This window comes from Zootoca vivipara, chromosome 2, assembly GCF_963506605.1.
Source record: "Zootoca vivipara chromosome 2, rZooViv1.1, whole genome shotgun sequence".
Classification (NCBI taxonomy): Eukaryota; Metazoa; Chordata; class Lepidosauria; order Squamata; family Lacertidae; genus Zootoca; species Zootoca vivipara.
The window spans coordinates 52,371,663-52,386,460 of NC_083277.1; the positions used below are offsets into that span (position 1 = coordinate 52,371,663).

The window sequence follows — 14,798 nt, forward strand, 5'->3', positions numbered from 1 at the left end:
AGGCGTGACGCTGCCAACCCACCAGTCTCAGCTTCGCTCCCTCCGGGGTCTCGGGAGAAATCTCAGCCAATGAGAAAGGGCTGGAGGCGTTTCCGCCCAATAGGAAAGCGCCGAGGGGGTTGGTTCGGCGAGCCGCGTGCAGGAAGTGCTCTGCGGTGAAGCAGCAGTAGCTCCGGGAAAGCGGCATGGCGGCGGGGATGAAGAGAAAGCAGCAGAGGCAGCGCGGAGCTTCTGGTTCGGGCTCAACGGCGGGGGGCGCAGCGCGCAAGAAGCGCAAGGTCAGTGGGGAGTGCGGTAATTGGGGGGGGGTGGAGGGAGAGCGGCCGAGCCCCCCCCCACAGCGGGGCGCCGCGTGGCTGAATTGCTTGGCGACACGCGCTCCCCTTCCGGTCATCGGGCTAGTTTAAGGGGGCCCCCTCCACTGCCCTAAGCAAGTTATTCTCACTGGGGCAGAGACCAAGGGTGAGGAGGGTAGTAGGGGGGGGGTAGCGCCACGTGCTCGTTTCCAAAACAGTAAGGAATAGGGTGGGATGAGCACCGGCAACTGTGCAGTGAGCCTTAGCAAGTTTACTCGCGAGGAAGTCCACCGGTTTCAGTCGCGCATGTTGCTCTTTTCGCTAGCGGCCTTAAGCGGTACTTGAGGGTGCCTCGCAGGCTTAAATTGCTTGTTAAATAAGCAGAAGGGGGGTCATAATTCTGACGTTTGAGAACTTGCCATTAGTTTTGTATACGTCATACCCGTACTTTGGTAGTTATTCTCTCATCCAGAGAGACAATTTTGCATGTAGAATGGGTTTTGGTTGCACAATTAGTTCTCCAGTTACTAGTGATTGGCCACAGTTACCACTTAAAACGCCTGTTCCTTAATATAGCAATGCTTTATCCTAGTACCGGTAGTCTTGCAGTTGTTTTCTGAAATGATTGTTTTACTTCCTAGCTCCCTGTTGCCGAGGAGAAAGCGTGGCAGAAAGCTGGCTCTAAGCTGAATGAGGAGATTTCCAGTGATTCTGAACCAGACACGTAAGGATATGCATTGGTCTCCCTCTGTAGCTTAGAAGGAAAGAGGCATGATCTTGAATAAAGATGCAAGTTCTTAGAAAAATGAATTCAGAGCCAGACTTGGTATGAATCCCCTCCCTAAGGGGGGTAAGGTAATAAAAGAGTTGGGCGAGAAAATTGTGTTCTCCTTGCCACAAAGCAGGATGTTATGTTCTTGCATAGGTGTAGACATTTGTGTAATACTTTGCAGTGCAGCTCCCAGGGATTCTTAGAACACAACCCTTTCTGTGGGAGAAGTGTGGGAGAACAGAAGTCTCCTCAGAGATTGTGAGAATGTTATTTCTAGGTAATGGATGATTGTAAGAGAGAAAGCCTTATGGATTGTATCTTTCCCACCTGTAGCCCAGCAAGGAAAAAGAACAGTGAAGCAGCAGATGAAATTGAAGAGACAGCACAAGAAAAGAAACTAAGATTAGCAAAGTTATATCTAGAGCAGCTTCGACAGCAAGGTGAGATGTTGGATATGTTGTGATATAACACGGTTGCAAACTCTGTGAAATATTGCAAAACATCAACCAAGATAGTTTTAGAAAGAATCTGGAATTAAGAGTGAAAGCTATGAGAAGCTCATGGTCTTTTTATTATTATTGATGATGTAGAGGAAACGATTGCAGAAATTTACTGAGACAGATTAGATTAGGTTGTTGACATATCTCAACTCTTTGACTTTTAGAATCTGCTTAAGAGAAGCATTTTTTTAAAAAAGTGTGTTGGGAAGGGAGATTGGTTTGGGGTACTTGTTCTCCTCAAAGTGTCTGGAATGGCCTGTGTTTGGGGTCAATTCCTGTGGTTATGCAAACAACTAACTCTGATTCTCTTTGCCACAGCCACTTTATCTGATAAGCCAGCTTTTGCAATTTCAAGTGGCAGCCATGCATTTGTGGTATATGTACAAATTGACCCCTAGTACCTTGACAAATGGCTGTTCTAGGACAGTATTCTTCAATCCTTGGGTCTCTAGATGTTGCTGGATTGAACTCCTGTCATCCCCAATTAGTTTAGTCAATGGTTGCCGATGGTAGGAGTTGTGGATTGTATTCAGGCAGCACGTGATTACATTTTCCCAACGTTTCTTTACCTTGTAATTGCTGTGTGTTATATGATCTGGAAATCTAGCAGAATGTAGTGGAAGTTTCGTGCTCATTTCCATGCTAATTGCTTCCAGAAAAAAAAATAGTTTTGTGTTGTGTTGTAAATTCCCCACTGTTGCACATTATGTGATGAAATTTAGCATGGTGTTCCAGCCACGGCAGTTCTTTCCCATAGTTTTCATGGGTGAATCGGTGAGGAACAGAAACACACATGTACATGTTAAATGACATTCACTCTTTGAAGCCTTGGGTCTTATGGCCTGTTTGTATGTTTTGCCCTGAGCAGAAGAGGAAAAAGCTGAAGAAGAGGCCTTTGAGAAGGATCTGGTTGCTGGCCGGCTGAAGGAAGATGTGGTGAGTAGGATACTTGGTAAAATGGTGCTGGCCTTCAGAAGGGCAGAGGAGAGGCAGATTTTCCCACCTAATGAAAAAGCTTTAATGGGGTATTTTCATTAGAGAGTAAAAAAAAAATCCTTCCATGTTGTAGCAGCTGACTGGCGTGGCCCTTTCAACAGGCCCTCTTCCACATAGTAGCAAGAAACTGGTTGGTAAGGAGGAAAATCGGCAGTCCATCTCTGCCTACCCATGCCTGCCTTTCAAACAGCAAGTGAAAATGGACAGCAAGGACTGTTCTTGGCGTGTGTGTGTTTACACACATACACATGCACTTTCCCACCCCTATCTTAAAGCATATTTGTAACTACAGTCCTCTAATACTTATCTCCACACTCATGAGAGCTGGAAACACAAGATTTTTTTAAAATAAAAGATAAGACCTATCAGTTCTGTTAATTTTGAGCAGTGTTGCTTGCATGTTGTTAAAACTACTTGGGTTTTGGGAAGGGGGAGAGAGGATTCTATTCCATCTAATTTTATTTTCCTCTTCTCCCATAGCTCGAACAGAAAGGAAAATTGCAGCGACAAATTGCCAAAATCGTAAGTAGATACAGTATCCCTTGAGCCTTTTTGCTGCAGGATTTCAGAGCAGCTGTAGCTCTGTTACTGGAAGGAGAGGTGGCGTATTAATTTGCCAGATTACACATGACACTCTTTCTTCTACTTGAGATTACTTGGAGATTTAGTCATTGATTTTTAAATGAAAATTGTTCTCTTCTCCTTGGCCATTGTAATGTTCACGGAATAGTTCTACCAGAAACTGCAGTTGCCAAATTCTGATCGTTTCAAGTTAGTTTTCAAAGAAGTTGGTTATTTTGGTGGCTCGATGCTCTAGTTTTATTTAACAAATCTGGCTTGGTATTGGATAAAAGCATTTAGTGCTACTATTCTATTTATCTAGTATGGAAATAGGAGACATAAAGTGCCTCAGTTTGCAGAGTCAGTGGAATGGAATGTTTCCTTTGCGTACTGCAAAGCAGTTAAGGTTTTATCACAGGGCATGAAATAGTGATGCAGCCTCAAATATTGCTCCTACTGGTACTCTTTGAACAGTTGCAGCCTCCAGACGCATCTGAAATCAGGGTACTGCGAGGTCACCAGCTCCCCATCACCTGTTTGGTCATCACACCAGATGATAAATACATCTTCTCTGCAGCGAAAGACTGTTCAATCATCAAATGTGAGTCTTATTCTGTACAAAATGACATAGTGTTAAGACTGAGTGTTGAGTTGAACTTAGCAGTATACAGCCCTGTGCTGTTGTTTTAAATTTCACCATCTCCTCCCTGTGTGATCACTGCTTATTCCTCCTTAATTACTGTTAGAAGGCATCTTATTTCAAAAGGAAATCTGCCAAGTTTTTGCCTCCTCAACCATGGATTCTACTGCAGTAACTCAACTTTGCAATGCTCCAGACAACTAAGGTGGAGAAAGATTCTCAGTGGACGATTCAAGTCCTTGAAAATGACTGTGTGGTATTTGCCTTCTTTGTCCAACTCATTTTAGCCCTTGTTGTATCTTAGGGGATGTTGAGAGTGGGAAGAAGGTGCATGTGATCCGCAAAGGAAAGAAGGGGACAAAGGACAATCACGTTGGCCACACAGCACACATCCTCTCCATGGCTATCTCATCGGATGGTAAATACCTGGTAAGAGAAACTGACACCTTTCCCTCCAGAGATGGAGGACTATTTGAGTTCTCAATCTTTGCAGCTCAGATTTCGCTTTGAAGAGGGAAACCCAGACAACCCCTCCTCCAATTGTTCTTGTTGGTCCTCTTAATCCACTTGGATGGGCTTTTGGCTAGCATGATGTCCCTTTGGCAGGTGGTTGCTAATCGAATTCTTGTGTTATTGGTCATGCCAGCAAGTGGGTGGACATGTGGTGCTCAGGCATCCCTGCACTGTATATCTGTTCTTTCACAGGAATGGATAAAGTTAGGTACTTCTGTTGCCAGCTGCTAATAGGATGGTAAAAGCCTGCCTTATACCAAGCCCAGACCCTTGATCCATCCAGCTCAGGAATATCAATATTGTCAAACTCAAATTCATCGGGGGCCGCATCAGCAGTTTGGTCACCCTCAAAGGGCCGGTTGTATCTGTAGGACTATGTGTCCACTCTTTATTATCATAAATTATTGTCACTGCATTCAATTATTACTGTTTTTTGTAATAATGTAAGTAATAACTAGCTCTGAAAGCAGAAACATAGTCAGAATAATAGCAAGTAGATATTCAAATGTACAATTATTGTACAATTTATTGAAAAATGATTTTTAGTAACTGCACTGGGTGGTGGAGGCTCGCTAGGGTTTCATGCAGGACCTTTGCAGAGCTACTAGTACCTGGAGATGCTGGGGTCCTTCTGCATGCAGGACAGATGTTCTGCCAGTGAGCCACCACCCTTCACCAAAGGGACTGGCTGAGGTTGACTCACTGGAGCTGCTCTCCTGGTTCCAGGGTTTAAGGGCCAGAAGTATAAAGCAGAATCCTATGTTTCTGAGGAGAGGGAGGGGAGGGAGTGAGGAAGGAAGGAAGGAAGGAGGGAGGGAGTGGGAGGGAGAGAGGAAGGAAGGAAGGAAAGAGGGGAGAGAAAGAATAGTAGGAAATAAGGAAGAGAATAAAGAAGGAAAGAAAAAGAAAGAGGGAGAGAAGACGGAAAGGGAGAAAGAAGGAAGGAAGTAGAGGAAAAGAAAGAATAAGAATGAGGGAGAGGAAGAAAGTTGGGAAGGAAGGAAGAAAGAAAGAAAAGAGGGAGCAGGAGGGAGAGAGGAAGGAAAGAGGTGAGAGAAAGAAGAGTAGGAAAGAAGGAATAAAGAAGGAAAGAAAAAGAAAGAGGGAGAGAAGACAGAGATAAAGAAGGAAGGAAGGAGAGGGAAAGAAAGAATAAGAACGAGAGAGAGAGGAAGAAAGAAAGGGAGGGGGGGTCGCCGCCTTGATTCAGCGCCAGAAAAGAGCGCGAAGGGACCCAGGGGCAAAAAGCATTTCCCCGGCCCCAGCTGTTTGTCGGCGCTTTGTTGGCGCGGTGCTTCAGCAGCAAGGTCCCACTGCTGGGTCCCGCTGGCTGGGGCGCTCGGTGGGCCACATGACGAGGTCTGGCGGGCCGGATTTGGCCCCCGGGCCTTGTGTTTGACACCCGTGATCTACACTGATGGGCAGTGTCTGGGCTTTTGGCTGGAAGTCTTTCCCAGCTCTATTTGGAGATCCTTTTTTTTTTTTTGAACATACTTTTTATTAATTTTACAAAATACAAAAAAGCAAAAAAAAAGGTACATACTTAAACCCCTTTTCCACCTCCTTCCTACCCACCCACATGGGTCCTCCCCTGCCACAGAAGTATCCCATGTATGTGAACAGTCAGAGATGGTCCATTTTATGCTTGGGTTTCTGTCCTCCCCCCCCTCCCCTGACCCCAAAGCCCCCCCCTGCCACCAGGGAGCTCCAGCAAACCAGGGCAGTACGCAGGAGGACATCCATCCAACCATCTATTGTCATACCAAAAAAAAAAAAGAGAGAAAAATAGAAATAGAAAAAAGGGGGAAAAAAAAAGAAAGAGCGAAAAAAGAAAAAAGAAAAAACAATACAAAACAAAAATTTTTTCTTGCATTCATAGTTGTAAAACCATATTTTGTGGGCTTCCCCTCCCCCCCCTTCCCCGGTTTTCATCCCTTTTTTATCATCTGCAACAGTTTCTTACTTTATAAAAATACACCTTTGCATCTTATACAACTTATAAATCAATTGTTAACATTTTCATCTAATATTCAAATCACTGAGAAATCAAACTCCCATTTTCTCTTCCCGTGCCTAATTTTTTGTTTTTTCTCCCTCTATAAGCCTCCATATTTTCACATTTTCCAAAATCCATTCACTTTTAAAACTATAACTATTCTCAATTTAACCTTACATCCCCGATTGCCGGCTTCCCCCCCCAATCCAGCAAATTCCAAAATCAGCAGACCAGTTATAAACCTGTTAATCCATCCTTAATCACAACATCACTTTCCCTTCACCCCACCCCCTGTTTACAGTCTTTTGTCATCCAGGCCACCATACAGGACCCCTGAATTTCTTCTCTTCTCTGCATATTTTTTCCTTCTTCCCTGTGGGCGTTCTGGAGTTCCAATGATACCAATCGTGCCCCCCTCAAAAGCAGGGCACTCCATCCAACTTTTTGTAGAGTAGAGTTTCCCACATTAAGGTCAAAACAGACCGCTGGAACTCAGGGGAACACTTTTTTGTTGACATATTTCAGTCCTGCCAAGGTCAAAACTTGTCACGTGGGGTGGAATATGATCACAGTTTATTTTTCGACTCCATTTTAACAAGCTGGCTGCATTCTTCAAGTCTTATTAACAATAAAGTTCGAACTCACATTTCACAAACACTTAAGCCAAAAAAGAGATTCCACAAAGTCCAGAAATACAAAGTGAAGTAAAATTTGACTCATAAATCCTGACAACTCACTGGGTTGTCTGGGCTGCCGGCTCCCGAGTGGAAAGGTTTTTTTTTCTTAGGCTGTACCTCTTATTGCAGAGCAGTCATAAACCGCAGTCTCTCTCCCCTTTTCACCCTGCATCAAAGGGGAGATTCTCTTTGATGCCTTTGAGGGATCCTTTGAATTGTAAATCTTCTGTTTATGGCCTCGGGTTTCTATTTACTGTCTCTTTTGTTGCCGTGGGGGGGGGGTGGCTTCCTCTTTTCTCCCCTCTCTCCCAGATCCAAATTGTTTTATAATAATCCAAATCATGAGGTTACTTACAGTCTTTTCCAATCATTTTATTTTCGGAAGAATCCAGCGCTCTCCGCCTTCGGCTTGAAGCTTCTCCCTGCTAGAATAACGTTGCCGCTCAAAATGGCCCCCGCGACTTCTACCCTCCTCGCTCCGGAGCTCTTATTAGAGCTAGCCGAAGAGTTGGGGAGTCCGGATTGGGTCTGTGCCGAGCAAATTGCCCTCGGGACGCCCTTCCCGAGGTTCTAAGGGGCGCAGCGTCGCTCTCGCTGCCCTCCCCACTCCTAGCAGAGACGGGCCGTCTCGGAGACGAGACGAAGCCCCGCCGATCGACGCTGGCGCTGAACCCGGAAGCCTCTATTTGGAGATCCTAGGGACTGAACGCAGTACCTTTTGCATGCAGAGCACTTAACACCAAGTGGAGAAGCTATTGGCTTGGATTATAGTATGCCCCGGGCTTCTCTAGAAGCTTGATCTAAAGGTTGTCTTACTACTGCTAATACCAGTAAACAGTAAAGGGTTGTGGGTACTGATAAGCATCTTGCCTTGCCTTTTCTCTCTTAGGCTACAGGAGATAGGAACAAACTTGTTTTGATCTGGGAAGCTGCAACCTGCAGCCACCTGTATAAGTTCACAGGTCACCGTGACGCCGTTTCGGTGAGTAAGTTCATTACCTTGGTTGTAGTGATGCTATAGCTTAGGCAGGCACAGGATTTGGGTGTGGGCTTTTCTGGATTTGTTTTTTTAAAATGTGGTCTATGTTCAGCTATATCTTATAGGAAAGGTGGGGGAAAATATTTTAAATACAAAGAAATTACTGGTAGATATAGATAAATGCAAGGATGTGCCTTTTAAAAGGAATTTGAGACTTTTTCCCTGAGGGCATGTTGCAAAATAGGTGGTGTCCTACATTGTGCAGCAGAAAATATATCTCAGCCCTCCTTTATTTTTTGGGTCAAGTGCCATGTCACTTGAGTTTAAGCTCTTATCCCCCCTGTAGCTTGTGCCAGTTGCTTGTTCCATAGTTTGAAATCTGCTCTGGAGATGACGCAAATTAGGTCTGGCAGTGAGATTCAACTCTGCCATGATTGTGACCACCAATCCAATCCCTGCCTATTTTCATTTTTTATGTTTTTATGTATTTTTTCTTTTGCGATGACTTCGACTAGACCGGATAAATAAAATAAAAATCCCTGCCAATCTTGCCTCCTCTTCTGCACCACTGCCCCCCTTCTCCTTACTCTCCCTGTTCTCCAAATGCAGGGCCTGTCTTTCCGGAAGGGGACCCACCAGCTGTACAGCGCTTCGCATGATCGTTCAGTCAAAGTGTGGAACGTGGCTGAAAATGCTTACGTGGAAACTCTGTAAGGAGCTTGCCTTTCCCCCATTCTTCTTGGTGTGCTTATGGGATTACAGAAATAAATGCACGCCCCACAGCTGAATCTCATCTGCTTTGCTATTCCCACACCTGCTTTCCTCTCAGGTTTGGCCATCAAGACATGATCACAGGGCTGGACAGCTTGAGCCGGGAGTGCTGTGTGACGTCAGGAGGGAGGGACGGCACTGTCAGAATCTGGAAGATCCCTGATGAAGCCCAGCTGGTGTTTTATGGGCACCAGTAAGTACTTAAATAAAATTGGTGGGGGGAAGACGGGTTGGTGGACTACATGCAGCGTGTCACACATCCAACAAGCCACCCTGTGATTTTTGTTGTAAGCTGACCTACACTGAGTCAGACTATTGGTCAGTGTCGACACTAGCTGACAGTAGTTCTCCTGGATTTCAGGTGGGATACTTAGCCCAACCCTTCCTAGAGATGCTAGGCATTGAGTGTGGGACCTTCTGCATGCAAAGCAGCTATTCTACCACTGAGCTATGGTCCTTCCCCAGTGCCCAATGTATATAAAAATGGGACAGGAACGCTAAAGGCTGGAAAACCGTGTTGTATGTGCTGGTTCCTTCACAGTGGTTATGGGCCTAAATGCAGGACTATTTAAAAAGGGGGCTGTTAAAGCGAAGGTTTTTAATATGGACATTGTTTGAGGCACCCAACATACATGAAACTGCTACTGCAGGAGAAGATAGCAGAGATTCTTTCCTACATCAAAATGAGCATCCCCACCCCTTTTTTGACAGTGGCCCCACACCTGTAGAAATGGCAGTTCATTGGTCTCTATCAACGCAGACCTTTAAGTGGGTCCTCAAAACAGATCTGTATGCTGTGGCATTCTCATGCTAAGGCTTTTAATTGGGCTGTTGAATCTGCGATGCTGTTCTACATTTTTGTTTTTTTCAAGAAATAGGATCTGTGGGTTAATGGTTGTTGTTCCTTGCTGTCATTCATTCATTCATTCATTCATTCATTCATTATGTGTAAAGGATGGCTGTGGACACACATCTTGGGAGGGCTTGGTCCTAAAATGTGGTTTTATAAATACTGCAGCATGCCATCTTAAAAAGAATAATGGCTTCCTGTTTTGGATTAGGGGCTCCATTGACTGTATTCAGCTGATCAATGAGGAGCATATGGTGTCTGGTGCAGACGATGGGTGAGTACTTCCTCAAGCCTTAACATTGTTGTGAATTAGCACTTTCACCCCATAGCCTCTTCTTGCACACATGTCATATAATTGTTTGATATTTCCTGAAGGTCAGTGTGCCTCTGGGGTCTCTCGAAAAAGAAACCACTAACCACAGTGAAGAAAGCCCACAGTCTCCATGGCACAGAGGGCCTGGAACAACCATACTGGATCTCTTCAGTTGCTGCTTTGCTGAACAGTGACCTTGTAGCCACAGGTACTTCATACTTTGGTTTCATTTGCACATTACTGTAAACCGTAGTTAAGCTTCACTGTGCTTTAAAAGTGAAGGTGCAGTGTGCTGGTGCGGAAAGTTAAAATGGAAGGTGCTTTGTTTCTGCCTCGCTCCTGCTGTGTTTCTGGAGCCAAGCCCATGGTTTGGTCTACAGTTACATCTGAACCCAGGAGTAAATTGCCTGCAAATTTTATTCCATGAATCACCATGCTGTGCATCCATCTTTAAACCAAGGTATCCTTTAAAGCAGATATCTTCAATTGTTTCAGATGCAGGACCACTTTTAACCCAAACATTTGGGCACCCATTTCTTAATCTTTTACCATATACTTGTATGGTGTTAGAGCTCTTGTTGTGACCCACATTGCTTCAGGCAGAGACCCGCTAGTGGGTCGCCACCCACTAGTTGAAGAACAGTGGTTCAAAGTGATGTGTGAACCCAACATCTGAAACCCTTGCCTTGCTTTTTCTATTGTGCTGTAGCTAAAAGGAGGGAGGTGATTTTTTTTTAAGGCCTGCTGTATTAAAAGCTAACTGTGTTTTAGGCTGCATTTCTGTACTTAGAAGCAGGGCTTATTGAACTCAGCGGGATTCAATGCTGAGTAGATTTTTGGTTGCACTTGTATACTCTGCTCAATGGGAAGCCTGCCTCTATTTCGAACATTGAATAAAGCCATCTTCTGCTTTGGTCAAAACCTGCCTAACAGGTGTGGGCTCAGATACTATTTCATGATGCATTTCCAGATCCTTGTCAGGTGTAAATGGCCCAGAGTGGCTGGGGAGACCCAGTCAGATGGGCGGGGTATAAATAATAAAATTACTACAGTGGTACCTCTGTTTAAGTACACAATTGGTTCTGGAAGTCTGTACTTAACCTGAAGCGTACTTAACCTGAAGCGAACTTTCCCATTGAAAGTACCGTAATGGAAAGTGGATTAATCCGTTCCAGATGGGTCCGCGGAGTTCTCGACCTGAAGCGTACTTAATCCTAAGTATGAGTGTAATTGGTTCTGGAAGTCCATACTTAACCTGAAGCGTACTTAACCTGAAGCGAACTTTCCCATTGAAAGTAATGGAAAGTGGATTAATCCATTCCAGGCGGGTCCGCGGAGTACTTAAACTGAAAGTACTCAAACCGAAGCATACTTAAACCGAGGTATGACTGTATTACTATTTATTATTCAGAAGAACTACATGTTAATAAACCTCCCTCATCTTCTGTCTGCTGCCGTGCGAGTGTCCTAAAGGCAATAAACAATCTGTTTGGGGTTTTTTGGTGTTGGGGTGAGATTTTAATTTACACATATCTTCTGGGTTCCATTTAGCAAGGATGTCAATACTCTGGCCTGTGATGTTGGAAGACATGGCCGCGTGTGTGTGGAAAACTTCATTCTAGTCCCTGAATGTGACAACAAGCCCTGACACGCTTTTGTTTTTGGCAGGTTCGCACAGCGCCAGTGTGAAGTTGTGGAAGTGTGGAGAGGGATTCCGGAGGCTGGAGCCACTCTTTGAGATTCCCCTGGTGAGGAAATTGGGGGCAGGAAGGAGGATGGTGTTCTTTTCATCAGTAGCGTTCCATTGTAAATCACAGCACACAGTGCTGATGATAGGCTGAAAGTGAACCAGGGGACTTCTTTGCACAGAGCTCACCTTGACCATGAATTCTGATCATGGCCCCAGCCTTTCTCTTAGCTCCTCCCCTTGCAATATGCAGATAACTATTCTAATGTCCCTGGACCTGTTGCTGCAGGGATGATGAAGACCATGTGTATTAAACGCTTTGAAGGCTACAAGCTAATAAATGCTTATTAATTGTGGGCAGTTGTGTGGTAGATAAACTAACCATTGTGTTCAGTAGGCTGCAGTATATCCTGCTGAGTAGTCATGTGAGCTTACTTTGATAGAGAAAACACGCCTACTTGTAAGTTTCCAGCACCTCTGAACAGCACTGTGTATAGCAGAATGACCTCTTCAAAGTTTCCAAAACAGTATTCCATTTCTGCTGATAATGTTCTGGCACAGAGGCTTCAGAAGGAGAGCTGCTAGCTCAGAACTTAAGAGTTAAGGAAACCTTTGAAGCAGTTGCCATGTTTGCTACTGTATGGGAAACTTGTTTGGCCATAAGGAATAGTAAAATACTGGCTTAAACTACAGAAAGGGGGCAAGAAGGTTGGGACGTCCAGGAAATCATGAGTGAAAAATAAAATAAAATGGCAGTAGGACTGTGATAGAATGATCATGACCCTATGCCAGCTCGGAATATACAGAGCACTTTCAAAACATCTCAGACTTTCCATAATTCTGGTGTGCTGGTGGCTCATTTGCACACTTTCGATGGAGGTGAAATGGAAACTGTCTGCCATGTCAGCATATCAAAGGGAGGCTTCTAGACCAATCATATCACTTTGTTATATCAGTAAATAAGATTCATGTAGCCTGGAATCTGAAGTTTATATCTCTGGGTGTGTTTCTCTCTTAGGTTGGTTTTGTTAATAGCTTGAAGTTCTCAAATTCTGGAAACTTCCTAGTTGCCGGAATTGGACAAGAACACAGGTATCCCATACTCCATTCCTGTTTTATTACAATGTGTGCATGATTCTGAATTGCATTCTCCATCATCTTTAAAATAGATGTAAATACAGTAATACCTCGGGTTACGAACTGCGATCCGGAACGCAACCCGAAGCGCCACTTCCGGGTTTGCGCAGTTCGTAACCCGAACTGTTCGCAAACCGAGGTGTTCGTAACCCGAGGTACGACTGTAGCTTTAAACTGTCACATACAAGCTATCTTGAGGATCTCAGTTTCAAGATGAGATTAGAACTGCCTTGCAGAATTCTAAAATCTCTCATGGAGTTTGGTAGAATTCCTGAAAATTTAACAGTCATAACTTTTTAGCACTTCGGTGCCCCTAAAGAGATTTGTTTCATTTTCCATGAAAAAATATGCCTTGCTTAGCACTCTCATGGGAGATGTCTCTTAGTGTCTTTGCAATTATTATTGTTTTAGTGTAAACTTTAGTTAAATCTAGGTTCATCTGTTTTTAAGGCCAGGAATGTGAAAGGGAACACCCTCTTTAAGAATAAGCATGAAGGTTTGAGGCTGAGTGTTCAGTCTTCTGTTTGTGTAAGACAGAAAGCATGCTGGGGATTGCTTGTGAACAAGAAGACGGTCCCAAGTCCTAGTGGACCAGTTCTAACCTTGGCAGCATCTCCTGATGTATCCTGTTGCAAATCAATATATGTCTGTCTTTTTCTTTTTCTGATGATGGCTTCTTGCACCATATATGGGTTGTGTAATGTTTACTTGATTGTTTAAATTCAGATATACTGTATCACAGCACCTAAAATGAGTGTATTAGTAGCAGATAAATTTATTTTACCTGGGTTTTATTGCAGATTGGGTCGCTGGTGGAGGATCAAAGAGGCCAAGAACAGCATCTGCATTATTCCGCTCAAGAAGACTACAGCAGGAAACTCACAGATACCAGATGAAGGCTCCTAATATTATATAACCTGTTTATTAAAGCCATATTTTGTGTTTGTAAAATGGTAATGGCCATCTTTTAATTATAGTTTCAGGGACGCGGGTGGTGCTGTGATCTAAACCACTCAGCCTCTTGGACTTGCTGATCAGAAGGTTGGCGGTTCGAATCCCCACGACAGGGTGAGCTCCTATTGCTTGTTCCCAGCTCCTGCCAACCTAGCAGTTCGAAAGCACCCAAAAAGTGCAAGTAGATAAATAGGTACCACTCCGGCGGGAAAGTAAACGGCATTTCTGTGTGCTGCTCTGATTTCAGTGTTCCATTGTGCCATAAGCTGCTTAGTCATGCTGGCCACATGACCTGGAAAAAACTGTCTGCAGACAAACGCTGGCTTCTTCGGCCTGTAAAGTGAGATGAGTGCCACAACCCCAGAGTTGTCTGTGACTGGACTTAACTGTCAGGGGTCCTTTACCTTTTTAATTATAGTTTCGCTATTTTCCTCACAGGAATTGTGGAAGAGGTTTTCAGAAGCAAGGGGGTTGTTTCTGAAATAAAAGAGCAATCATCTGTTGTGGTCTGCAGGCCTCTTTAAAACAATTGTGTTCTACCTTTTTCTTGAAGAATCTGGAAAGTATGTGACATTCCGAGGCTGGTACTAGCCAGACCCAGATCTTCAAAAATAGCTGAATAGCTTAAGGCCACTATTTGGGCGAAATCGGGGGCAATAATTCTATTCTGCAGCAAAACATAGTAATCTCCATTAATCATACGGTACATAACTTCGGAACTGAGAACATAGAAGGCTGAAGGCATGCCCTGTTCTAGGTAAGGCAGGGAAGGGCGTGAGAAGCTGGCTTTTTTACTCTTGAGTCATGCGTCTCTGCCATTCCTTGGGGTGTCTGTTGGGAGAGGAGAATTAAACCTATTGTCTCCTACATCCCAACCAGGGAAAAGCCCAAGAGCCAGCTGTTCCCTTCCCAACCCGTTGTCTTCCAGATGTTATGGACTCCAACTCACATGAGATCTAGCCAGCATGGCCACTAGCAAGGATTTTGGAGTTGTAGTCGAAGAGGATCTGGAGCGCACCTGGTTGGGAAAGGCTGCAGTATAGAGCTTGATTTCTCAACCTTGAATAGCTCTGGTAAGATGTCTGTGTGCAATATTTGAATCGTGGGTAAACTTGGGACACGCTGCCTTGTATTTCCTCATTCATGTCTACTTGGG

At 44.3% G+C, this 14,798-nt stretch overlaps 1 protein-coding gene across 1 annotated transcript; it reads left to right on the top strand.

Moving 5' to 3' along the window:
- The first annotated feature begins 125 nt into the window (after positions 1-125).
- RRP9 (ribosomal RNA processing 9, U3 small nucleolar RNA binding protein) lies at positions 126-13,639 on the top strand. The gene is made up of 15 exons (XM_035106080.2): positions 126-278; positions 938-1,020; positions 1,402-1,508; positions 2,437-2,504; positions 3,045-3,086; positions 3,600-3,726; positions 4,070-4,194; positions 7,841-7,933; positions 8,540-8,640; positions 8,760-8,894; positions 9,763-9,825; positions 9,927-10,072; positions 11,533-11,612; positions 12,570-12,643; positions 13,489-13,639. The coding sequence occupies exons 1-15, from the start codon at positions 186-188 to the stop codon at positions 13,592-13,594; spliced, it is 1,443 nt and encodes a 480-aa protein (XP_034961971.1). The 5' UTR covers positions 126-185; the 3' UTR covers positions 13,595-13,639.
- Positions 13,640-14,798: the final 1,159 nt, after the last annotated feature.

Excerpts from the sequence above, each read along its gene's own strand:
- RRP9 (XM_035106080.2), top strand. The coding sequence starts at position 186 with ATGGCGGCGGGGATGAAGAGAAAGCAGCAGAGGCAGCGCGGAGCTTCT. Across the intron at positions 3,087-3,599 it reads AGCGACAAATTGCCAAAATC|TTGCAGCCTCCAGACGCATC; the intron begins GTAAGTAGATAC and ends CTCTTTGAACAG. Across the intron at positions 3,727-4,069 it reads AGACTGTTCAATCATCAAAT|GGGATGTTGAGAGTGGGAAG; the intron begins GTGAGTCTTATT and ends GTTGTATCTTAG.